This window comes from Erpetoichthys calabaricus, chromosome 17, assembly GCF_900747795.2.
Source record: "Erpetoichthys calabaricus chromosome 17, fErpCal1.3, whole genome shotgun sequence".
NCBI classification, from domain to species: Eukaryota; Metazoa; Chordata; class Cladistia; order Polypteriformes; family Polypteridae; genus Erpetoichthys; species Erpetoichthys calabaricus.
Window position 1 is genome coordinate 19242925 of NC_041410.2, and position 27655 is coordinate 19270579.

The 27655-nt window shown below is 36.9% G+C and overlaps 1 protein-coding gene across 7 annotated transcripts in view; it reads left to right on the plus strand.

Annotated features, from left to right (window-relative positions):
• tcf12 (transcription factor 12) overlaps window positions 1–27655 on the plus strand; it is a 292398-nt gene that overhangs the window by 230812 nt on the left and 33931 nt on the right. For 5 of the 7 annotated variants that reach the window (XM_051920482.1, XM_051920485.1, XM_051920486.1 and 2 more), the window contains 4 exons: window positions 20054–20153; window positions 21890–22029; window positions 22920–23064; window positions 23596–23663. In XM_051920482.1, coding sequence (XP_051776442.1) covers window positions 20054–20153; window positions 21890–22029; window positions 22920–23064; window positions 23596–23663 — 453 coding nt within the window. Of the gene's footprint in view, window positions 1–8165; window positions 8346–20053; window positions 20154–21889; window positions 22030–22919; window positions 23065–23595; window positions 23664–27655 lie in introns of those variants that run through there. The other 2 variants (XM_051920488.1, XM_028823605.2) reach the window with 2 other exon arrangements.

Sequence of the window (27655 nt, forward strand, 5' to 3'; positions counted from 1 at the left end):
CAATTACTTTGTATATGAGACATAAGATACACTTGTTGTGTATAGAAAGCTGTTGCATGTAATATGCCTGGTTATGTCTTGTTACTGATCAAGATTTCTGAATTCTATTATATCCTTATAGGATCTTGGATGTTTCCAGTATGGGAGTTATGTAGCACATAGCTATATGATATATATGTGTATGTGTGTATATATGCATATACATAGCTAAGATAGGTGTATTTTCTTGGGGTAGACCATCGCAGCCGATGATATGCAATGTGTCATATCCTATGGGTCCATTGAGAGGTAATAAGTCTGATCTTGGAGCCTCACACTTTAGGGCAATGAATGCACTGGAAAAATGATCCTGAGGTAATAGCTACTACCGATGCTTCTTTCCTTCGTGGTAAATATTTTAATGTCTCCTGTTTTTTCTTCTTCTTCAAAATCAGGGTGCACCAACCAATCTTGCACACAGGTGTCCAGTTTTTTTTTTTATTTTGGAGGGAGAGGAGAGGGTTGGGCGGTGGTCCTTCTGCTTTAGGTACTCTATGATGTGATCTTTATAGCATTTTTTTGGTTGCCCATGAGATCTCTGGCTTAGTACAGGTTTGGCATGTGAGATTTTACATGGCTTGTGGGAAGTGTCCATCCTTATTATGTGACCTGTCCATCTTCGCTGTGCCTTCTGGATTAGGACATTAATGCTGACTTTGTCTGTCCTGCCAAACACTGCCAAGGTTGTTACCCTGCCCTGCCATTTGATTCCCATGATTGACCACCAGTACCTCCTATGGAAATGTTCGAGCTGTTTCACATGCTTTCCGTCCTGTGTCCAGGACTTACACCTATAAGGAAGACTTCTAGTATGACGGCATTGTACACTTTGATCTTCATAGTGTGCTTGATGTTTTGGTTGTCCAGGATGTGTGTGTATAGATAACCAAGTGACTGACTGGCTTTGCTGATGCGTCCCTCTATTTCTTTGTCAATTAACCTGTCTTCTGAGATGGTACTTCCAATGTATGTAAAGTGATATGTGGTCTTTAACTTAGTACAGTTTAATGGTGATCTTTGCTAGAATTACATCGGTGCCTGGTGAAACTTGGTAAAGAGCCTCTGTCTTGCTAGTACTGATGGTGAGGCCAAGTAGCTGGGGTGCACCAGCAAATTTCTCGACAGTGAGCTGTAGGTCATCCTCAGTATGTGTTACCAGGGCATAGTCTTCTGCAAGGAGAGCTTCCGAAATTGATTGCCAGTGAGTCTTAGGCTATATTTTGAGTCTGGTAAGGTTGAAGAGAGCCATTCCATATGTACCTCAAGTAGAAGTATTATAACAAACTAAAAATCCACTGTATAGCAAAAATACATCACAATACAGCCAAATGTTTTCCTTCAGCAGTAATTTCTTATTTTTCTTTCGGCTGCTCCCGTTAGGGGTTGCTACAGTGGATCATCTTCTTCCATATCTTTCTGTCCTCTGCATCTTGTTCTGTTACACCCATCACCTGCATGTCCTCACTCACCACATCCGTAAACCTTCTCTTAGGCCTTCCTCTTTTTCTCTTGCCTGGCAGCTCTATCCTTAGCATCCTTCTCCCAATATACCCAGTATCTCTCCTCTGCACATGTCCAAACCAATGCAATCTCGCCTCTCTGACTTTGTCTCCCAACCGTCCAACTTGAGCTGACCCTCTAATGTACTCATTTCTAATCATACCCAATGCAAATCTTAGCATCTTTAACTCTGCTACCTTCAGCTCTGTCTCCTGCTTTCTGGTCAGTGCCACTGTCTCCAACCCATATAACATAGCTGGTCTCACTACCGTCCTGTAGACCTTCCCTTTCACTCTTGCTGATATCTGTCTGTCACAAATCACTCCTGACACTCTTCTCCACCCATTCCACCCTGCCTGCACTCTCTTTTTCACCTCTCTTCCACAATCCCCATTACTGTGTACTGTTGATCCCAAGTATTTAAACTCATCCACCTTCGCCAACTGTACTCCTTACATCCTCACCATTCCACTGACCTCCATCTCATCCTTCAGCACTAATTTACAGGAAAGAATTTAGAGCTTTAGATTTTATATAGCACCTATCACAGTGAAAGCTAGTACAAAATGCTTCACAGTAACTATTCTTTATATAGCATCTTTACTAGCATACACCCTAAGCATGTTGCACAGTTGTCAGTCTGACAAATCTGTTTATGGCGCCTTTCATTGAACTGCTTAGCAAAATCCCCTTGTTGAAAGAGAGTAATTTAAATATACATAAATATACTGTATATCTCTTATTTCACAGTGTACTTTTCCACTCTAGTACCCTTAAATAATGGTTTACATTTCACCCCAACATGCTCTGCCTTTTTCACCATTTCAATAAGAACTTCCTCAAAGCTCTTTAGTTCATCTGAAGGTAATTGACACAGGTCACTCCAGCAATATTTATTTTGTAACAAACCTTTTACACATAGTATCTAAATTAAATAGCATCTTTTGTACTTAAACATCATGTTACATCAACAGGGAAAAAAAATTCCCAGCATATGCAGTGGCATCAAATTAAGTGACATGACCAGTAAGGTGAGTGGCGCATGTCAAAGGAAACCACTATGTAAAGGTTGGGAGGACAGGTCTGTGACATGATGGATGTAGGCTACTTTTTCCATTATTAGTCCCAGATTGGTTGCTGTCTCGCCTCTATCAGGGCAGGTCCTGACTGTGGCTTGAAACGTTTCCAAGGGATTCTTTGAAGGTCACACAAGCCATCAGTGGCTGAGCTGGGATTAAGTCTGGGTTGAGAAGGAAGAGTTCACGGTGTGTACACAGCCTGGACAGGTTTATAAATACCAGTCTAATTCGTTTACAATTGCTGTCTAAAGCAGATGTTGGAAATTTGTATCTAATTGGGGTTGGTGTGGGGGTGGTAAATAATAAATGCCTTCACAAGCATAAAAGCTAAAACTGAAAAAATCAAGTAGAAAACACAACTGAGTTGAGGCAGTTGGGCTGACCTGGGACCTCTTGGCCGAGGCAACTGGTGTACCAGGTGTCTAGTTTTCACAAACTCTTGGCCTTTCTCGTGGGCTTTTGGCAGACAGACAAATTAGAGATCCTGCCAGTGAGGCGGTTGATGTGCTGTGTGACTGCAGGAACTCAGTTCCTGTATACCTGTCTCACGCTGTTATCAGGAGATGGGATGGCAAGTTGTTTTACCAGGAAATGAGTCCTATTAGGAGGACCTCTTAATTTAAAAGCAGGACACCAAAGTACAGAAATAAGCCAAGAACAGACGGCATCTCTCTACGTCGTGTTTGCATGCCATGTCTTGGCCCAATGTGGGTTAAGGGCTTTTCAAAGTAAACATAATCCTCTGTCTGCAGGCTAAACCCTTCACAGACAGACAGGCCTGCCTCTCCAGGACACTGCCTCATTACATGAGTTTTTGTATTTAGAGACAAGTGAGTAAGGAACAAGAAAGATGGGAAAGTCAGGGACTGGTATGAAATTTATATTTCATATTTACAAAAGAAAAACAAGTAATTTCACATCATTTGCTGTATAAAAAGGAAGCAATGCACTTTATTATCTCCTTGTTTATCAGACAGTGGAGGCATGATGCATGTTGGTGAAATATGCAGTTTCACTGTACGTATGTGCAACAGTACTACTAAGTGACAGCACTTTACAGGAGGAAGTATTTGAGCGTGACAGTGTTATGAAGGCATGTCCATCTGGTCTGTCATGGAACTTGCTGGGGTTCAACTAGATTACAGCACACTTTTTTTGGAGGATAAAAACTATATACAGTGGTGTTTTAATGATTTAAAGTAATGAGCTCAGGTCTGACCATTATATTTCAACATAACATGTGAAAATTAAAACTACTTGAATGTAAAATAAGAATGGTGTATGTAACTTTTTACTTTCATGAACAGTGAATAATTGTTTTACTTAAGCACCAGTAGGATGAAGGTTAATATGGAGAATTGAGGAATCCTGACCAGTAGTCACAAAATTAAGGACAGCATGGCCAACAAGAAATAAGGACAACAGTCCAGACAAGGAACAGTGGACACCACCAAGTTAGGTGTTGCAGCCCAAACTTGAAAGGAAGCAATTGGTGCTCACTACTTAATATGATGGAAGCTTTCATCTTAACTATGTATTAAGCTGGTTCATCATTGTCACATGTGATAAGAAGTCACTTTATTCTAAGTTGTTATGCCATCTATTCCTGTGAATTACAAGTAAATGTGTGCGGGTACTTGACAAAATCAAAAGATGGGCCGTTAGCCTGGTTGGAATCTGCAGACTGATATGCTGTGTGTTTGCAACAAACCGACACCCCACACAGAGTGGGTTCCTGCCTTGTACCTGTTGCTCCTGGAGTAGGGTTTAGCCCAGATTTAAATATGTGTGCTAAAAAAAACAAAAAAAGTATAATGGATGTGGTGCCTCCGTAGTAGGTGCTATATAAAAATATAAACTTCTTGGAAGTTTTTACTTACATTCGTATTTTATTTCTTTTTACTGAATATTCTTGTCTGTTTCACAAGTATTTTTTTTTTTCTTCAAATCTAAAAGTGTTATTTATATTTCTCAAAAAATTACTTAAACTAGTTGAGGTACAATGTCCGCCCACCTGCCAGCACCAACCAACCTAGTCCAAAGATATATTAGCCCTGACACTTACTTATATATATACAGTGTATGTATGTGTGTGTATATATATATATATATATATATATATATATATATATATATAATATTCACGGTATTCGTAGTCTGAATCACAATCTGATTGTATGGGTGGTTACCTACCAGGTAACGCTTGTGGTTGGTCAGCAAGTCGGCTAATATATATATTTGTATTGTTCCTTTTCAAATAAAGGATACATTAGTGAAAAAAATCAAACTTTGTAGGTGTTGGTAACAAATTCATGTGAGGGTATGGCTGCCTGTGTACATTTTTAACAAAGTGGCCACATTGTGGTGTCATCTGACAGGTCATCAGGTTAGACAATGTGGGTTACCTCCTGTACAATTCAGTTCACTGCTCTCCACCGCTGACGGCATGTCTGTCTGAGGGAAAGGGGGGTGGGGGTGGGTAAATAAATAAATAAATCCTCCCATCCCCAGCTGACTCACTTTGTCAGGCTGAGCTGAGGATTAACCCTTCACGTGTCACTTGGGGAAATGGGAACAACTGAGAGCATTGACCAGGCCGCTGTCGAGCCAAACATGAGCCATTTCCAGTGTAATAGGATTCTCTCTGGAGAAGAAAAGAATATTGTGCAGCTGTGACACCTTGCTGTATGTTTTAACTGTGTTTTTTTGGCTTGTCCTAATCAACAGGGGCAATTCCTCCCCCTTACTGATGAAGATTATATTCACTTTTAAGCAGCTAGATTATTAACATGATAGTGTGTTACAGTACATAAAAAATGTGTGAATGGCTGTACTTTATCGGTATGTTTATATTTATAGAGCCTATGCATATTTTAAAAAATATAGAAAATCTAATAGACCTTATCATTCTTTTAAATCTTTTAATTCTTTTTAGATGTACACAATGGGGAAACCATCATGCAGTACTCAGTGAAAATAGGCAGGTTTAAAAATAATCAAATGGTATTTCTCCTGCTTTTTAATTGTCTTGTAATATTGCCTGCTGTGAAGATCAGTATATAAATTTATTGAAAGACCGTAATGGGTTAGACACTAAAGCATGAATTTGCAGTCCCAAGAAAAAGTGACTGGATTGTACCTCCCAGTTATGAGTGTTGAAATATACAAGCAGTTATGTTTAGACACCTTACACAACCAGGGATGATATTCATTGTGGAATGCTTGATATGAATGTTTGTTCACTTACCAAGAATGTTATAGCATGAAGTAGAGATTTTTCTAAATTAGATTGTTTTATATTGTTACTCATGTAGCTGGACCACAAATGACATGCTGCTGGATTGGACCCCAACTGCTGACTCCTTTTTTTGAGCCTGGGATAGAGATTTAACCTGCCTTTTGGTCATGTGGTTTAAGTATGGACGCAATTATATATACACATGCACAATATATGTACTGTATATACTATACTTAAGGAAATATACATGTATAATGCCTCATTCTGGCTGCTCTTTTTGTCTTTTGTCAGGTCAGAAGTGTTTTTTTCTTCTTCTTCTTTGTCATTCTAGTATTACTTGGTTTGTTTAAAAAGATAAATTCCCCAGTTATGACAAAGTACCATGTCTTTTTTATAGTGCCTATCATATTTATCTATATGCACATATTCATATTGTACCTTGATGTAACTACTTTGGAAAAGCATCTAAAAAAACAGTTGCTCATTCTCTGTACATTTCACTGTGTAAAATGTTCACTAATTTACACTGTGTAATACACTATAGTGGCTAAGGTGTTGGAATAAAACCCACATGCCAGTTGTTATGCAAGTTGTGAATTATTTATATACCTTTAGTATACTATTTATTATTATCTAATTTTATTTTTCTTTGCTTATAACTACAACTTTGACATATCATGGAGCACTTTGAGCCACATCCTTTGTATGAAAATATGCTATAGAAATAAGTGGTGGTGGTGCAGCCTCCCCTACTTGACCCCCCTGTGTAGCCCTTACAATACCATTTTTACGTACCATTCCTCAAGGTGTGAAAATAGGGACCAAATTTATCTTGTAAAGCTCATTGGAATAATGTGGACTGTTAAGACACTACATAAAATCAAAGGGATGCAGGGTACTCCTGGTGTATACCTGAATAAGAGGCAAATGATCTTATTTCAAAACAATTATACCTGGCCTTTTGATTTGCAATTTACTTTGGATAATCAGCAAATCAAATATATGTAAATCTCCAGTATGTAAAAGAGCGTTTTCTGAGCAGTGCTTCTATTTGAGAGCAGCATTGCTGCTAGCGATTCAAGCGAGGAGTGTCTTCTAGCTATTCAATTATTTGGGGTAATTATTCATAATGACATCTCTGAAGCTACCCCCGTTATAGTCCTTCCCAAATCTCACCTTCTAAACCAGAGGGTCACAGTCTGTAGTGATCGCTGCCTATCTGTTGCGCTCGCTTTCAGATCTAAGATAGCGCAGTAATCATTTTTAGTGCTTTAATAAGGGCGCCTTCATTTCCTCGCGGAGGCTCTGTATCCCTGCTGGACTTGATCCTTTTCATTTGTGTCCCGAGCGCCTGTCAGTCTTTAATATGGAGGACACGGCGACGGTGGGATTGAGCTTTAATCTCCTCCTGTACTAATGTCATCAGAATCCGGCAGATCTGAGATTTTTTTTTCCGTCGCTTAGGCCATGGAAGACTCGACCTCACCAGAGAGCTTTAGGGGTGGCGGCGGCGGGCTTCGTTGTTCTCTAGCGGCCGTAGGCCTCTGTGCACCCCTGGGACGAAGGAGGCAGCGCGTCATTCGACTGCCTAGCGTTTTAATAGGATGACGCACCTCTGTTTTCGGTGGCAGCTGCTGCCGCTTTTAAACAACTTTGTGTCAGCACGAAGCGTTTTATGCTGCTCGTGAAAAGTGTCAACCTGTGGCGCATTGCCCATAATCCATAACCTTCGATTGGTGATTGGCATTGCAGGATAATCACAGTTGGCAGAGGACGTCGCGTTCGTAAATATAAAGCCATTCATCCATTTCACTATACGTGCACTTTTATTATATTAAAAATAATCATAGTTTATTCGTTTTGCGCAATGCTTCAAATGCACATGGGTTAATCGGAGACACAAATTGCAGGGGTTACATTTTGGAGACTTAAGTTTCCAGTTCACGTAAAAGTGTGCGAAATGAGACGCAGCCAGATGGGCAAGTCACTCCAGGTACTTCAACCACAGTGTCGCCCGCCACAAGTGCTCTAATTCAATTAAAACAAAAACAAAAGATTAACCCGCTCAGGATCGGGCCATGTGCGGTGAGGGTAAAGGGGGAGGTTTGGAGAAACTGGTTCAATACGTAAAGCTGCGTAGCTTTCTAAACTCCAGAACCCCCTCCAGCTCGTGCGTGTCGGGTTTCTACTTCATAGCACTCGGGGATAAGCCAAAACAAGCGATCCTCCCCCGCCTGTCTGCCAAAATGGTCCAGCCCTCATTTGCATAGGTTCCCTTTGAGTTGATCCATGTGTGCAGAACACACTACTCAAGAAATTAGTCTTTTTTTGAGCTTGGCCGGTGTGGATGTATGTCTTGGGAAAAGGAAGCGCGCTGTTGCTGTGCTGTGAAGTGAACCGCTAAAGTCAAAAACACAAACATGTATTGCGCGTACCCGGTGCCCGGGGTGGGCAGCAACTCGCTGATGTACTACTACAACGGCAAGACTGTAAGTGCGACCCCCAAGTGTCTTTACTGATTCTTCTCTTGTGTATTTAGTTCTTTGTCTTGTAAAGATTTTAAACATCTTTTAACTTGAAGTATTCATTCAGAACGGTTTCACTGAAGACATCTCCTCTAGAAAAGAGACTTGTGTAGTGTATTTTTTATTTAACTGTCGCGTGTCTTTGGTGTTTTAGCAGTTTGGACGTTGTTTATTCAAGTTTACATTTAAAAATTAGATTGTTTTTCTCTGTTTGCCACACAGTTCTTAGTAGGCAAAGTAAATTAACTATTTGCACGGCAGCAAGTTAATATTTTGTTTGCCAATCGTTTTTCATATTTTGAAAATTTACCAATAACTGAACAAAATGGCAAGTCATATGACAGGATTTTGCCAGTTATGGGAAATTTAAAAAAAAAAATCAAGTTGGGCGTTTTTGTAGCCGAATTTATTTGTTAAATGTTAAGAGTTTGGTATTATTAGTTTATGGTTGTTTTGTATGAATTCGTAATACTGTTAAAATAATTTGAAAAAAACAAGTTCGTTCTTGATCTCCGTTTAGAGCTTGTCGGGTTGGCTGCCTCTCGCACATCGGCCCGAAGTTCGCTCTTTGTTTTGCTTGTGTTTTGGTTAAATTCTGCGAAAACGTCACAGCGCTGGTGGCGACATAGCGGGTCGCAGGCTCACTCTGACCAGCCTTTGGCTGCGGTTCGCCGGTGTGTTCCTCGGACAGTTTTGCATTTTGTAAACTTTTGTAATTTCTCTGCGATGTTTCCTTACATCTCCTCGGTCATTTTTATACATGTGCCACCCTTGCTTTTTCTTGTGTTGCAAAGAAAATTGCATCCCATTTGGTTGTGCCTTTTGACAATTCTAAATATGTTACATCCCATGTGGCAGCGACTCCCAATTATTTTATTTTCATCGGGGAACAATTGCAGTAATAGGGGGAAAAGTCAAACTCTCCTTAGTTTAAAAAATAACAAGCATAAGTCTGGGAATGATTAAGGAAACAGTCAGCCTGTTAAGGTTAGGATTTCCTGTTTGGAATTTAGGGTCCAAACTATGACTTTACTGTTATTCCATCTGTTTCTCATCAAATTGGCATTCTTGACCCTACGGGGAGGCTAATCTTATTCCTTAGCCATGTTAGTAATACTCTTTGATATCAGTTTCTTCTGGAAGGAAAAAAAGAAAAAGGGGAGGAAAAAAAGCAAGCAGGATAAAAAAAATCACTTGAGCTAGCACCTCACCCTTGGCTCATGCTCCTTCATAGGAAGTGATCCACAGAAAGATCTGCACTCCTTAACTCTGTGAACCCCTCTGTCAGGTGCAAGTGGGGAAAGTAAATGGGGAAGTGTCATCTTTGTGCCAGCTTAATGCCAACTAGAGATGGGCAACAGCTTAAAACTTTTAGAAGAAGCCCTTGAAACATGTTCAAGTATTGTTGAAAAATAAGGTTTTACTGAAAATGGTGCTGACGGCGGACATCCATATCCTTGCCTCTTATCTGCAGGCTTTAAAACTTGCTTTTTTGATAAATAGTAATGGATAAATAAAAAGTCCTCTTGGTGGTAAAAAAATTATTTGGCTTTAACAGTTATACTTAGGCTGTTACTTTGTCACTGTTTAAAAATTCAGATCCATAATAAATGTATTGCAGTACAATATACCATCAAGTGCTTGTGAATTTGTAGTGTTTACTTATTTGTTCAGACAATGCATGTGTACATTAGAAATCATATTTATCTGCATATTTATATAGTGCTTATTAATCAATATACACAAATGAGGTTGTGTATACACATTTCTATACTGTATATTTTATGTACAGTATGTGTACATATATACAGAGTGCAGATATACACATACCTGATGAAGGCTGCACAGCTAAAAAGGTGTCTCATACCGTCTTTTCCACATAAGATTTTTTTTAAGCATACATGATTTCAGTATCTCTGTATTTTGTGTGTGTGTATATATATATATATATATATATATATATATATATATATATATATATATATATATATATATATATATATAGTGTGTGTATATGTATACACAGTAAATAAAGTGTGAGTCTCTAATATTAAAAAAGTGTATGTATACTGTATATCTTGCTTTATATCTGAGACTGAGAAGCTTTCTCAAGGGTAATTATAAAGTCTAATGAAATAGTATCTTGTTAACTTGAATACTTCAATAAAATTGAATTGTCCCTTTGAAAGGTGATATTTTTGCTTTGATATCAGCCTGTAGGTGCTGAAATGTTTGATGTTGATACAGTATACCCATGTGAAATTATTTGAACGATATAAAATTTGTGATGAAAATCTGACTATTTTCCTATATATGTTTTCTTTTGGTCTTAGCACATGCCCCATTACATTTTTCTTTGTTCCTTCTGCACTGAAGAAAAGACTTTGATCCCCCCCCCCCCACCCCCCCCCCCCCCGCCTTTTTTTTTTTTTTTTTTAAAGTATTTCCAGGCTTACATTAGAAGGAGTTGAAAGCTTCAGAGAAGCACAGGCAGAAAATTGATAACATGTGTCTAGTGGAGGTTAAAGGTGAAGTTTATGATCCAAAGCAGTTAGTAAATACATGATGAATTGTGTTTGAGATCTAAGTTTAAGAATTAGCATAGCACAATTGTCATTTGTAAATTCTTAACAACCCTAATTTAGTTTCATGAAATATTCATTGACTGTCTTATCGTTAGACCCAACAATAGGGGTTTCCTCTGCTATCTTGTCTAACACCTGCTGATAGGTGTTTATCAGCTTTCTAAGATTTTTTGCAAACTGCGAAATCGTACATCTTTCTTTGTTTGTATTGGAGTAATATATCTGAGAAACACAAAAGAGGTTATTAAATCTTTCTCTGCCTGTTGACTTTTCTGACTGCCTGTGGCAATATTTATTAGGATTTTAAGTAATCGTTTTCTACAGTTTGGACTGCAAAATTAAAATTATACATTTACCGCTAATTTTTTGATTAATGGAATGATTATATATCAACTTTTTCAATAAGGCTTTGAAAGGCAGAGATTTTGTGTTGTATTTTTACATTATCTTTGAGTTAAGTAGTTTTGTATAGTATACTGCACTGATGTGTTCTAGGTGTTCTAGTGCAAAAAAAAATGTGAAAATGAATTCCTCCGCTCAGAAATCAATTTGTTTGCACTGACATAACACTAAACATTTGTCTTTCATTTTTACATGTGTATGTTTATGGATTATATATACACATTTGTGTTCTTATACCATATGTTTATGTATATTGTTTGCTTGTGTTTGTGTAAGATCAATATAAATTGTGCAAGAAAATATATTTGTATGTATATGCGTGTGTGTGTATGTATATATAATATTTTCTCTGTGGTTGTGTGTACACAAGTTCATTAAGTGTATTTATTTGAATTCTTTTCCATTTCATCGCTGATAGTAGTGGTCAGACTAAACATGAAGATCAGTGTTGCTGCAAACGTGAGCATGCCGAACTTCACTCAAAAACACTTTCTGTCTACCGCTTGTGTTTGCCAATCCGCTCAATAAAATTAAAGTGATTATTTGTTGCATCGATATGAAAGTTACGCAAGACCCAACTGGTTTCTTTAAGTGACCAGTAAAGGATATGAAAGATAACATGTCTTATCAAGAATCAACAGGACTTAAAAGCTCTATTGTGTTTCAGCTTAGTGTCAGTTGCCCTTATAATTATGTTAGATTTTTTTTCCCTTCCCTGATGCCTTGGGCACAAAGTGATTCACTTAGACAAAAATAATGGTTTGTCGAAACAGGATATTTTGTTGTCATGTACAATCAGACACTTGTAGCTGCTCCAGTTAGGCTTGTGTTTTGTAAATATTTTTTTTCCAGAGAGCAAATGTGCTGATGGTCTCAAACTTCGGCTTTGTTTTGTATTTTCCATTTTGTTTAGATCAAATACAGATGTTGCTGCAGAGGTCACAGAAAACAGATCTGAGCACTGCTCTTTGTACTGGTCTGCTTGCCTGTATGCTTGGGTTGCACTTGTTTTTCTTCATGAAGTTTTAATTTAGAAGGACAGACATACAAAGATGTAGACTTAGATTGTTCTACTTTGATTCCATATCCTCGTTTTCTCATACATGAACAAAGTGCAAGCAGCAACATGTACGGATCTAATAAAGAAGTATTAGTTGTGCAAAATGTCATGTCTCCCTGCATATTTCCTTTTCATTTTGTGTTTGCTTTATTTGTAAAAAGTGGCTTGCTTTATGGTATAGCTGAAGATTAGGAGACTGGAACATGTTTAGTTTTTCAAGTAAAAATGCATTAGAACTTTTAGCAACATAGGTAACACATTTGTAAATGGTGACTAAGTCTGACTATTCATTATCTGTAGTGTTCCACTTTTTATTGCCAAAAAAATTCTGGCTGATCCATTTTTTATTTGAATTGTTGAATTTGCTCATGCTGTGTTTGATTGGTCCATGACTAATATTTTAAATGGGTCACTAAACATTGCTAGCTTCGAATATAGTTTTTTTGAATAGAGGTAGTTATGGTTTTAAGTATTTACATTCACCAAGTGCTGTGGGGGTCAGTCATCCTACCTCCTGAGACCAGTGTTATTTTGAAGACTCCATTATTATTTGGTGTTTAACCAGTTATCTGCAATGTGGTGGTGGGAGGGGGGATTGGGGAGCTCAATTAAAGTTCTCTAGTGCCATATGCTGTCTTGCACGGGTCGGAGAAATGTAACTATATCATTTGCGTACTAAGACTATGGAATGAGCGACATTGTACACAGATGAGTAGTTAGTGAGTGTGTGTCTGTTCCAGAGAGCGTTCCTGCTTAACTTCATAGGGCTTGGCTGTCATTCTGCTGAGCCAAGCTCCCCTGCCAGGCAGGCTTGTTGTCTGTGTTGTATTTTATTGATGTTTCAAAGCGAAGGTTATGTTCATTTCCATGAGCACATCAAAGCAGCTGAGGAGGGATCAGGTGGGATACTGACTCTATCTCCGTCTCCTCTCATCCATCCATTTATTTTTGTGTACACACAGTACATATTGCTCAATACAATTAAAGTATATTAAATAATGTTTGTTTCATTTGTATTTCAAGATATACATGCCCCACTGTGTAAAATGTTAATGGGACACACAATTTCACACTACTTGAATATAACAGTATATAATTTTTATAAAAGTGCAGTTTTTTTATATTGGCTGCCAGTCTTTTTTGGTTATTGACTTCTCTCTTTTGGTCAGCATTAGGGGGGCATCAGTGTGTACAATTGTTTACCCTGCTTTGCTTCTTGGCTTTAGTATGATGCTGTTGTGCTAAAATTTCACATTTTCAAGTCAGTAAAACAAAATTAAGTAAATGGATTTTTATTTTCTTTATGGGTCTTTTTGAACTTGTCAACAAAGTGACTTTCAGTGCAGGATGTTGTATTTTAATAAAAAACAGTATTTTCTACTGAATGTTCTAAAATGCACAAAACAAAAGTTTGTCATATCATTATGTTAATAATTTTTTTCTGTTTATCATTCAGTAAGGTAGCATATTACTTAGTGCTGTTTACTCTTAGCTTGGTCACTGTGTACATTTTATCCAGTGTTGGCCCGAGTTTCCTGTAGATGTGTTTCCTCTTGGGCCCCAAAATCTTCTGTTTTAGATTGATTGGCATGTTATGACTGACTGTGCCCTGTAAGGAGCTGATGTCCCTTCCAGGGTTCTACCATTACTGCTTATATGTAATAATAGCCTCCTTTGTGCCTTTATTGGAATAAATGAGTTCAAAAAAATGAATATTAGTTTCACTGAAAGATATTGACTACTCACATTGGAGGCCATTTCAAGTTTGTACAGTATTGATTAATTTAAAATGGTATAACATTTTGAAATAAGATTTTTTTTTTTTTTTCTGAAATGTGAAAAACGGAAACATTGTAAGTGGTAAAATGCATAAGACCATCTTAGTAAGTAAATGAGTGTTTCATTAATTGATCGTTACAAACAAGCCTTTAATGTATATACATGCACACAGACACTGGCCGTCATCTGCAGGTGATCAGATGACATAATGACTATGGTTTTAATTTGCACACTGGCCTGATTGTTGCTTGCTCGTTTTGTGGTGCTGGCATCTGGAGTTAATGAACTCTGAGACCACATCAGAAATTTGTTGCCACAGTAACTCTTTGATCCTTCAGATTAGGGCTGGCACAGGCGTAGCTACATAACATTACAGCTACACCAAGGTTTATTTAATTATTTTCAGATATTAATAGCTGTCTTTCTTGTGCAGGACTTTTTAACTTGTTTTTCATATGAAAATATCCACTTACACCACAGAAATTGTCTCTGTGATCTTTTTGATTTTTTTGTGCTTCAGATGCACACCCTGCAAGCATGTTCTCTATGACCCCTTTTTTTTTTTTTTTTTTTTTTGGGCTTGTTGGGTCGTTCAGCATTTTTCCCTCCCCTCTGATTATACGTTTTTGTTTTAAACATAAAGAGCATCTTGTAATGGTAATGCTTGTGAAAAATATTAAAAGTAAAGTTTTATAACAATTTCTTATTGTCCAGCCCTTTCCTGCGCCTGCAATTTTTCCTTTTCGAACACTTTTATTTTTTCTCAGAGACAAGAACTCACTGGTGGCCAAACACTTCTCCCATAGTTTAGCGCTACCTAAAAATCTGAGGTGAGTGACACTTGAACAAGCTCAATGATTTCACCAAGTGCTCTTCTGGCGTTTTTGTTTTATGCCGTCTGTGGCATTAACCTCTCAGGCCTTTATTGGGTACAGCATGCAATGCTGTATTCTCTCATGTGGGCTGTCCCTTTTCATGTGTGGATTCCTGATATTTGGAAACAGTCCATTTACCCTTCTAAATTCTGTGTTTTGCCATTTTTTTATGTAAATGAGAAATTATACAAAATGATATCCTTATGCGCTTTGTACTTGTTGTGAAGTTTTCAGTGACAGCAAACAGAGGCTGCTTTAATCACGCAGTTTGAGACACAATGCCCCGTTGTAAGAGCTGCGTTCTGAACGATTCTTACAATTCACTTTTGCCTGTCTGTTTTATTCGGTCCGAGCTGACAGTGATGGATTATCTATCAGCCTTAACATATGCCGCCTTAGTTAATGTATTAGAAGTAGTTATTAAAGCTGATTTCAGAGGAATGTGTTTAGAAATAGTAAGCAGAACCCAGCTCAAATGTGAGCTTCTGCCTCAGGTGTATAGATCTGCAAGTGCAAGGGTCTGAGCTGGGTAGACATCCTGGCCATTTGAGCACCCTAACTTTGATAGAAGGACTTGAACTGAGGACTTTTTTTACTTAACATTTTGTTTTTTTGCAGCAGGCAGTGTGGCTAAGGCATTGGACTGTAAATGTCAAGTATGAGGGTACAGCTTTTGGGCCTGACACTTGTCAAGTGCACGGTGTATGTTATGGAAATTTTTAAATGCTTTTGATTAACATGCAATGTACCTGGGGTATTATGCATAATAACAGCAGATACTATCACAAGGTCTAGTGTTCATATCCTACCACTAACCATGGTGTTACTGGCGATCCTAAATTGGCCCTAGTGTGTGCTTGGTGTGTGGGTGTGTGTTCCCTGCGGTGGGCTGGGGCCCTGCTCAGGGTTTGTTTTCTGTCTTGCGCCCTGAGTTGGCTGGGATTGGCTCCAGCAGACCCTCCTGACCCTGTAGTTAGGTAATAGTGGGTTGGATAATGGATGGATGGATAGTACAGAACCTTGGGATGATGTCTAGTGTGAAAGACTTTGTATATTAGTACCCATTACTGATTTACTTTCTGACTCTACAGAGAGTTGATTAACTTTCTTGTATTGTAAAAATATGGGCATAAAATTACTGTACTTTTGAGTACTTTGTGAAAGGGCCTGTGTTTAATTGCGGTGTCACTTCTCCCCACTTGTACTGACACACAGTGTAACCCTCAAAAATTCATTTGTCAGTGCTTGATTTATGGAAATATTAAAATCTCTAATGACATGTTGAGATGGATTTTGATACTGTATGCATTCAGTAGCTGACAAGTTCAGTGTCCATTTCCTGTACCTTCATGTTTAGCATTACCACGATACCAGAATTTTTATATGCGATATTAATACCAGTGAAATTTTTGTGATAGTTGATACCCCAGCAAAAACAGATTTCACATTCAAACTGCTTTTTAATAAAGGTACCTCCAGTATTCAAGTGAACAATATTGTGCCTTTTTCTGTAATAAAATATAAAATACAGGGATCGGCAAAAGTAGGTTTAAAGTTGCTCATATTGAAAAAAAATAAAAATAAAAAATCGGGCTATAAATATTACAGTAGCGTTATTAACTCAAAAAAAAGTCACAATGGCACAGTGCACTTAGGTACAATCTCATAAGTGCTCAAATTGCCTGCCTTCCTTATTTACACATTCATGTAGTCTACTTGCTGCACTCAATCACACTTTAATAATAAGACAAATACTACAAATACAATAATTAATAAAATAAATACAATAATAAATTGTTTTGCGTATTCACTACTGTAAACCTACTTTTGCCCACCATGTATATTAATATAGTCACAACAGCTTTAAAATACTGGTATAATGTGAAGTTCTTATCCAACTATCATTTTGAAGCCAAAACCTTGAAAACCCTTAAGAATTATCTGGATGAGATATTGGGAAAGCTTAGTTAGCTATTAGCTAAACAAACAAGCTTGATATAATGGTGGTCTCCTCACGTTAGTCAAATTTTGTATGCATTGGCATTGTAAATATCAAAATGCAATGCAAGGCTTGAATTTTAATGTGTGATAGATATGAGGATTCCACCCGTGTAATGGTGGGGGTTTGTAGGGTCTTTGCTTGTTATAAAGAATATCATTACCATGAAATACCTGATGTGCACATTGTAAATGATAACTGAAAAATACTTTTTAAATTCATTTATTGTATCTGTACTGTTTGATTAGTTGATCCCAAGATTATTTAAAATTTTTTGTAATGTACTTTTAAAATGTAATTTGTCACAAAAGCACTCCGTTTATGTTTGTAACTTGTGCAATTGTAAATTATTAATTTGCATCATTATCTGGTTAAAAAAGTTACTGAAGAGTAAATTTCCATTGATGGAAATTAATTGTAACTTCGTATGTCACAAACTCCTGGTGTTTTAATTGTCCAACTCTGTCCCTACTTTTTTTTTTTTTTTTTATATATACATTTGTGTAAACTTCAAGGCTTCCCATGTGAAATCAGATTTACATTAATTCATTATTTCAGAGCTCATGTAAAACCATCTTTATTGTCCTACTTTCAGAGTATATTATATGAGTGATCAAACTGGTGTTGCTTAGCCTGTTTACAAATCCAGAAATAGAAAATTAGCGGAATTGACGTTGCCGTCAGTAAGTTAATCTTAACATTTCAAATATGTTACATATGCTTTTACTAGGTTTGTCACATGGACATGTTTGCCTTCAAAAAACAAAGGAATGGCACAAATTTGTTTTTTTACATATTTGTATTCAACAATAAAGTATGTTGTTTTGTCAGTCTCTGTAGTTATGTTTCTGTTAACACAGTACAAGTTGTATTATTAGGGAGATGTGCTTTGAAGCATTGTAACCCCCAAATGAAATTTATTTTGGTAATCCAGCTGAAGCAGCTCACTTCATCACTGGTTTAGACAAACCAAAATAGCCACTTAGATTGAAATTGTCTCAGTTTTGACTTGATACAACTGCTGTTAGCATTACCAGTATGAAATTTCATCCCACAGTAGTCTAATATGTGTAAGTGATGATGTATGCGAGGATCCCTGAACTTTATACACCATTTTGAAAATGAATGGTACTTGGACAGACCTATCTTGACTTGCTATTGGACAATGAACACAAAAGCTGTTCATTTAGGACACTGTTTTCAAAAGCTAATAATCTCACCACTTTTTTTTTTTTTTTTTTTTTGATACAAGTTTGTGACACAACAAGTTAAACAATTACAACTCTCATCCAATTGGCCGCCTCATTGCACTGTCCAAGCACACACAGGTATTTATCTTAAATACCATTATAATATAGATAAAAATGACAGTAACAGAATCCTTTGTGAGTTTGTTTACTGATGCTTTCTAACTTAATAAGCACAATTCCTGCAATTGTGCACTGAAATTTTCCCACCTTAAACATTTCCAGACATGACTTCTGCTGTTTTTCCTTATGATTTGTGTTAATTCAGTGCTGTATCATCAGCAGTGTGAACCATTTTTATAAGTAGTTTTTATTCAGGTGTTGTTGTGCCTTTCAAAGTAATTTGTCTACATGCAGTCATGTATGAGTTCAGTTCCAACTCTCACTTGGCAATACATTTATGTTAAAAAAAAAAAAAAAAAAAAAAAAAAGAGCTAGTATCGTTACGTTTTCAGAATTTTGGTATTGACTTTGTACCAGTTCTTGTGACATCTTTAATCCCGAGGATGTTACTTTACCTGTCAGTAGTTTACTTCAGTCTTGATTTTGCTTAGGAACCTTTAGGGGAAAAAAAATTTAAAAAATGTTTTTAAAAAAGTCAGTTGACTCTTGTTTACTACAAGTCTGAGTGGGGATAGTACAACATAACTGATTGATGAGTAGGAGTGTAAAGATTCAAGTATTTTAATGTAATTAAAGGAAATGTTTTTGTGATTTAAGTGACTTTAGGTAAAATTGTCAAACTTCTCTGTATACTTCTATTAGATCATGCTAAGTTGTTTCAAAATTTTATAATGGATTAAATATGAACTGAAAATCCTTAACTTATGACATGATTTCCTAATTTAACAATTTTTTGTTTTTAAAAAGTAAATTTTATGTTTATGACCTTTTATTTTAATTATATAGTTGTTTCTAAATTTGATAGTCTTTTGTTTTTATTGTATTTTTTTTAATCTCCTTGTCTCTCATTTATATTGTCTTGTTTTAAGTGAATAAGTTAGGGCTACATTGAGTACATTGAAAGAATGGAAATTGCTCATTGGCTGTCTGGCTGTCTGTCTTTTATGCAGATATAATGGATGTCAGGGGGCTGCGTGGTGTCATGCCACTATGGAGGGCATGAGCCATGGTGTTCACGGTTTTATTAGCTCCTGAATCTAAATGGTTTCTCTCTGGAACCAACTTATTAAGAAAAGGCGGGGGGAGTTGTGGGGCATATTATTCATGTCCGCCATGCAGCTTGAACAAAGTCTTTCTGTCACCCTTGCACTTTATGGGTTTCTGCCTTTCAATGGCTCTTATTTGTTTGCTAGTGTAGGCATTGCACACGCTAGTGATATTTTGCCGGCAGCAGGCTCAGATGGCCCCTTTAGGCTGGTGTACTCTTGTCCAAACAAGCAGTCACTTATTAAAGAAAGCAAAGGGGCCCCCTTGTGTCACTAGTAAACTGTCATATTTCACTGCATCTCCTATGGTATATATGACTGGCTCTGTCTTCAGTGCATTAAGCTCCAGGAAAAGGTAAATGTTTTTCCTTTTTAATATCTGGGTGATAAACAGTTTATCCAGGAAGTTAGACCACCATGTTCTTTATGTGGAATATGGCCTACACCCAGTTTTCAGAACAAGGTAACATTTACAAGTTGACTGAAAATTGAGTCCTATGTTTATAATTCTTCTTGTCTTCCTCCACATTCTCCCACCAACCCACCCCCCGCCTAGGTGTATGCACCATCTCCAAATTCAGATGACTTCAACAGGGATTCTCCCACCTACCCATCTCCGAAGCCTTCTGGCAGCATGTTTGCAAGCACTTTTTTTGGTAAGTTCCAAAAAGAGAGAGGTGGAAAATAATCCTCTATTTTTATAGCTTGCAGTATTTTTTTCCTAGAATGAAACTGTTGTGTGTAGAATTTCAAACTTGTTAATTAGTTACCCACAACGATTTACATCTGCAACAGGAAAATTGAAATCATCTGCATCCGAGTGCAACTCTTGGTACAGTGTAATTGTAGATATGTTAATAGATCAAGTTAGTGTCCTGGCAAGGAAAATCTTTTAGGTAATTTGGGAACCAGTACGCCTGAGGAAAGGATGATGTAGTGCAGACCTGTGTACTGAATAAAATGCAAAATGTTATGGTCTCGCATTAAATTTTTGCTGGAGTTTAATTTTAGAACATATAGACCAAAATTATCATTCTGTTTTATGACAGCGACTGGGTTGGCATAGGGTCAAGAGCAAAGAAGGAGGATGAAAAACAGCACTGGCAGGAGGCACCAGCTGTATGTTTTTGTGACGAGTTAAGCAGTGGGTGCTCTTCATTTATTTTTTTTTTCTTTTATCTGAGGGACACCCTGATTTATTAACGTGAGACCAGGAACACACAACAGACATCCTTGAGGTGAAAAGGCAATTTTTACTTTCATTGCCAGTTCAATAAGGAAAACTGACAGGTATATAGAAGAGTCTTTTTTGCCACTGTCGCAACAGAATAGGCTATTGAATTTTTGTGTTTTTTATTTTATTTTTATTTATTTATTTTTACTGTGTTACAAACAAGAACCCTTTTTTCTTATTCATGCCATGATTTCTTACAATAAGAAGAGGGGTGAAAGAAATAGTCTTCAGCTTTGCTTTGGACATTTAGTGAGGAGCTGCCTTAAGTAAAGCTTCTTACGTCTGAGTCTAATATCTGAAGTAGACTCCCTGTTCACAGAATGTTGCTTGTCTTAAAATAAGTGTCGGAGACGGCTCTGGTCCGTTATGCACATTTCCTACTTTGCCATCATTCTCTTGTTGGGGCGCTAGTGTTATAGTGTGTTTTTTGGAAGTGGAATGAAAGCTGAGCAGAGGCAGAGTTCAGAGCTTGGAACATACACTAGCAACTTTTTTTTTTTTTTATCAAACAAAAAAGCATAAATGAAAGAAATGTCTTTTTTTACCCTTATCCCCAAGTTGTTTTGGTAAAAGGCACTATGGCCCTACAGACTCAGTCTTTTTATAAGGACTTGTTTTTTTTTTTTTCTTTTTTTCAGACTGCCTGGAATTTTTGCTCTTCTGTTCACATAAATCAGATTGCACTGAAGGTCTTTGTAATTAGCAGAGGGGAGCGTTGTGTTTTCTCAGCTGTGCTCAGGACATGGCTTATATTTCACTAATAAAAAGCAGGATTTTCTGTTCTCTGGTGGGGACTGAAAATTTGATTGCCTTTCTTCTACTTTTTATTTTATTATTTAATAGAAGTTGCCCCCACATTTGGAGTAAAACTTAATTATGTGTTCTGGTTAAAGACTGAAAGAAATGACATCACCTAGTATGTATTTTTTTTTTTTTTTGGTGATGCTCCTCATGTTTAGTAAATTGGTTCTGACTGTATTTTATATTTTCAAAACATTAACCTTCAGTTGTGAGTGGATATTGACATATAGTGAACAAGAACAATGGACAAGGCTGTTTAAGGAAGACGTCCTCATACTGAACGATTTACCGTAAGACCTAAATGACTGTTTGTGATGTGAATTTGCAGTGTTTTTTTTTTCTTCTATTTACATGCAGATGGGACCCACAATTCATCTGACCTTTGGAGTTCATCCAATGGGATTAGCCAGCCGAGCTATGGAGGAATGCTGGGAGGTTCATCTTCCCACATATCACAGTCCAGTAGTTATGGCAGCTTGCATGCACACGATCGATTGGTAAGCATTGGATTTTGCACCTCACACATCTGTCAAAATAACCTGTCATATTACTATTTGAAAACCTCTAGACTCTTGTTTCTTGGTTTTGAAAACATTCTTCTTTTGCTATCTTCTCTTTGTGATATGGTGTTTTTGACACAAAGCTACACTTGGAGTTTAGACAGAATTCATCATGTTGAAGTCCAGAAAGCAACATGAGAGTAAAAAATGTTGAACTATATGCTCAAGTGAAAATTATCTTATCATGATGATCTTGCTTTTGTTTCACCACACGCCATGATCTTGGCTTGTAATGTTCTTGGTCACTTGTACAAACTCTCTTGGCACTGGTCTCATGAAGATTAGGACATGTTAAGCAGCAGTATGGCCATGTAGTTCCTAAATTAATTGAGTTATAAATGTAGCACAAAGTTTTCGATTCAGTTGTCACACCTGTCTAAATCTGCATCCCTGAGCAAGTTCTTCCTGGGTGACATTCATTGCTGTACTTGCGGAAATCCATAATGGTGGTATGATGATCTAATCCTATGCTCTGTCAGAATTGATGCTGATGTCTCATTTCATGGCTGAGGGATAGCAGCTTGAGCAAAGTAGCAATGGTCCCAACCTATTGACAAATGGATTAAGGCAAAGTATTGGTCCTTTAATTTGATTCATAGTATGGGCTTATGACTTGTTCCACTTTATTCTTAAGATTATGTATGAAACTTGTTCAGATAGCCCATCCATCTCATTTTCCATAAAATTCTCATCAGTTCAGTATTACTGGTGCCCCCAAATGCATCATTGGACATAATTTTCACGCCGTTCAGTTTTTTGTGTTCCTTTTATTACAATTTCTACTGGACTTAATCCTTCTTGGTTTCTCTGTGGTTTTCTTTTAAAAGAACTATCCTCCACATTCAGTTTCACCCTCCGACATCAATGGCAGTCTTCCTCCCATGTCCAGCTTTCACAGAAGCAGCAGCAACACATCGCCTTATGTGGCAGCTTCACACACTCCACCAGTCAACGGCTCAGATAACATTTTGGGTAAGGTTCTTTAAAGACCATATTGTTTACCTTTGTTATGCAAGAGTGCTAATTTGTTCATTTTTTCAATTTAGGAGTTATAAAAAGTTTAATGTTTAGGATGTACAAGTTTATTAAGATGCTTTTCTAAGTTTAATAATTGGATAGGTTGATTCCAAGCTAAACTCACTGCTCATAACCTTGTGTAGTGCATCAGCTTTCAGGAAAAATAGTAACAGTAGCCACACCTTTTGGTTTCGTATCATGCTGGGTTCAAAAATGTGTACATTGTGCTAACATTACCCTCTATTTTAGATGTATAATGTATACATTAATTTTTAAAAAGTGTAAGAGAAAAATTGAAGCAAAGTTAAATGAGTTTATGACGGCATTATAGTCTCAAAACACTAAGAAAAGGAATGCTTAGGGTGGATTGTTTTTATAGTTACTCTGTGTTGTTCTCTGTGTCTTCAATACTTCGAATATCCCTAAAATAACAGTGAACAAAGAAAATGAATGTTTCTTTCCTTCTTTCTTTTCCAATATTTGAAGCAGGAAACAGAGGCAACCCAGCTGGAAGCTCGCAGACTGGAGACGCACTCGGTAAAGCTTTGGCTTCTGTAAGTGCACCTCTTACTACTCTTATTTGTAACACAGTGAAGGATGTCAGATATGAATTCTTGGATAAAAAAAAAAAAAGCCTGCATTCTGTCATTTTTAGTTATAACATGTAGTATAAAGCACAACTGGAACATTTTAATGTGGATTTTTGTATACATTAATTTATAAATTGTTCTTTGTTTTATACAGCTGCTGCTGTTAAATCACTGTTTTTATGGATTTTGCCCAGTGTTCCAATTTTAATTGGTGACTCAGACATTTTGCCACTACATATAGGCTCTAATATGCAGGCTCATTCTCATTGTGTGTTTGCTGTCAGAATAGGCTCAAACTCCCAGTTTCTAAACCTTGATATCAATAATATTGAAAATGATGATTATTATTAATTATCACCGAGATTTAATTCTGTACTGGAATGCAATGAGTAAAAATGTAACAATTATTTATTTTATTTTTTCTTGATAAAAGCCAAGTGTTACTTTAAAAAATAGACAGTTGATTGCTCCCTCAAGCAATGAAGAATAAAAACACACATGGTGAGGAGGCCATGAATTAAATATTTAATGTGTTTGGTTAGTTGGTATTGCTAGCTATGGCAACTTGATTCTTTCAACATTTGTTTTCTGGCGAAAGCCATTGAGTTGTACTGTAAACTGTTTACTACAACTGATTGAGTAGTTCCAGCTGTATGATCATTATGCCAAGTCATGATAGGTTATTTATCTTTTTAGAGCTCTCCTTTTTTATTGATGCTCAGAGTATGATGACTCAGGTTCACTTTATTAGTCTTTATTTTATACTTAGAACACCAATACTATGATGTTTTACTAAGCAGCTCAAGACAGTGAGGCTTCGTTCATCACACAGTAATCACAGATGCAATCGGTGTAGTGTCCAGTTTTCCCTCAAAGTTTGAAAGAGGTTTGCTAACTTTTTCAAAAACACTGGTGAAGGGCATAATGCTTGTTGCACCATCTATGGTTATTTTCAACTGTTTAACCTCAGCTTTCGATTTGAGTTCATTCTAAAGGAATGAAGGGTGATTTCTAGTACCACAGATCTACTAGTCAAAATGACTCCCCAGTTGTTTACCCACAAAGTGCTGTTTCCACCCTACCTGAAAGACAGCATGATACCATGCTTACAACATAGAACAGGAGAACAAATGTTTGCTCGTTCAGTCTCGTTGCTGACTGTCTGACCTTGCGAAAGTATTCCTTCAGCTGTCAAAATTGTCTTTGTGGAAGTATGGATTGTAGCATGGCCCCTTTGAAAACTCTGGGCTTCAGCTTATATTATTGAAATGTAGTGGGTAACCTATTGGATGTCTTGGGTTGGCACTCAGTATGGGATGACACTTACAGTATATAAATGCAGTTTGATAATCACTGGTGTACAAGTGATCTTTGACTGAATGCAAAGCCACATAACACTAATTTGCAAAAGACCCTTAAGCTTTCATAATTTTGTATTCATCTTAAATAGACAGAGTTTGTACATGAAAGAATTTTATTCTGCAAGCCCCCAAAGCCCATCAGATTAGGTGGTCTTCTAGATAATTGTGCTATTTCAGCAGATGGAGAGGAACATCCAGGTGATAGTGCCATGTTTCTTTGCCAAGTGGTCACCCTTTACAAAGATGCCCACCAAGGTTTTATGAAGACAGAAGCATCTGGTTTGTGTCAGTATTAAACATAAAAATCAAAATACATTATTTTTTCTTCCTGTGCTCTCTCTAATTCAGTGAAGATTAAACAAAGAGACATTGCCTCGCCCAGCTTTGTTTATTATGGCAAAGCTTCTAGTGATAAAAGTTTTCTTTTGATTTTTTTTTTTTTTTTTAATACCTCAGAAGTTCTTTCAGTGTCCTTGTGTGTTTAAGATAGTGAATTGGCTAATAGCTTTGACACAAAAGAAATGGGAAAACATGGGGAAGTTAGAAAAAAAAATCACAAATTAAGTCTTTTTGTGTTACAGACTCAATACCATTACCATAACAAAGCCTATGTGAAATGTACACGGCGGACCCGGGGCAGGGGTGGTGGAGGTGGGGGATGGTCCTGTCCACTCTTCATTTTAACTCTCTAGGCTTTCTATTGTGTCCTCTTTGTCCAAAGTCCTTTTCATTCAATTCTGGCATATTGGCACCCTGCTGACTGGAATGGGCCGTGACTGATGGGTAGGTGTGGCCTCATTTGTTGCTGTAAAATGAGTCTTGCTACAGTTTAAATCCAGCAGAAGGTGCATGAGTCATTGAGAAATGGTTAATTTACAAGTCCAAGTCAGACAGTTACATAAGCTGAATGTGAAATGAGACACGGCTGATACATTTAACTTGGGGGTGATTTCAGACACGCACACACCCCTGCCACGATACGACTTGACATGCTTAGTGCAAATTTTCACTCTTTTCCCAATATGAAGAGTATATAGCACTTTTAAATAAAGTAAATAGGAATAGGACTTAATTTGAGACCACAAATGAGAAACGCGAAGGTTTTACCAACATCTGTCAATAACTAAGCAAGAAAAAACTTTATAGTGTCTTTCACAATGACCAACTTCCTAAAGCATTTTACATGGATGCTAAAGGACAGTTGTCATGCAGTTTGAGTAAGATTGCTTTTATAAATATTCCACTGAGTGGTGATTTTTATTTGCATATAATTTGTGTATCTATATAATAGGTGTAGATATCTATAATTTTTTTTTTTGACAGATCAAATATGTTTTTATGTGTTTCAAATCCAATATAAAGTGCAGATATCTATCCTGAATGTGACTAGCATGCGCACAAAGGACTTAATGTGAAATGAGACACGGCTGATACATTTAACTTGGGGGTGATTTCAGACACGCACACACCCCTGCCACGATACGACTTGACATGCTTAGTGCAAATTTTCACTCTTTTCCCAATATGAAGAGTATATAGCACTTTTAAATAAAGTAAATAGGAATAGGACTTAATTTGAGACCACAAATGAGAAACGCGAAGGTTTTACCAACATCTGTCAATAACTAAGCAAGAAAAAACTTTATAGTGTCTTTCACAATGACCAACTTCCTAAAGCATTTTACATGGATGCTAAAGGACAGTTGTCATGCAGTTTGAGTAAGATTGCTTTTATAAATATTCCACTGAGTGGTGATTTTTATTTGCATATAATTTGTGTATCTATATAATAGGTGTAGATATCTATAATTTTTTTTTTTGACAGATCAAATATGTTTTTATGTGTTTCAAATCCAATATAAAGTGCAGATATCTATCCTGAATGTGACTAGCATGCGCACAAAGGACTTAAACAGTTTAGTCAGACAGATGCGACCTAACAGACAAATGATGGTTGCTATGTTACTTTACATCATTTTAGTGCTGGATACATGTAAATTTGTCAGTTCTTGATGAAAAGAAAAATAAATAGAAAAAATCTTACCTAATGCACATTTGTCCCAGACAGATCTGTACGTAGAAACCTGTGTACATGAGAGAGGAGCCATGACTTGTGGGGGTGAGATGTTTTAGATGTAAAACAGTGGTTATGAAAGTAGTCCTTTCAGAAAAGTTGTGCCTCCCATGTTGTTTTTGACTGATCACATTTCTCTAAAAAGGTCAGATCTGTATCACAGAGTAAAAAAGTTGGAATTGAGTTGCAGTTTGAGCTTTTACCCTTTTTTTTTTTCTTCTTTTTTTTTTTTAAACAAAATCAAACCTAAGATTCTATGCACCACTGTGCAATTGGATTTCAAGCACTAGTCATTTAACAAAGGGGCTGGGTCTGTGGCTATAATCAATGCTCATTAAAAGGAATAGCTTCTGAAACTACAAGAAACAAAAAATTATTTAAGAAATTAAACAGAAAAAATGAGGACACATTCAAACTAGATCACAATGCTGCAGCAATCCAAGACCTGTACTATAAGGGTCCTGTTTTTTTTTTTTGTTTTGTTTTTTGTTTTTTTTAAGTCAGTGTCCAGAGGAAAAGCT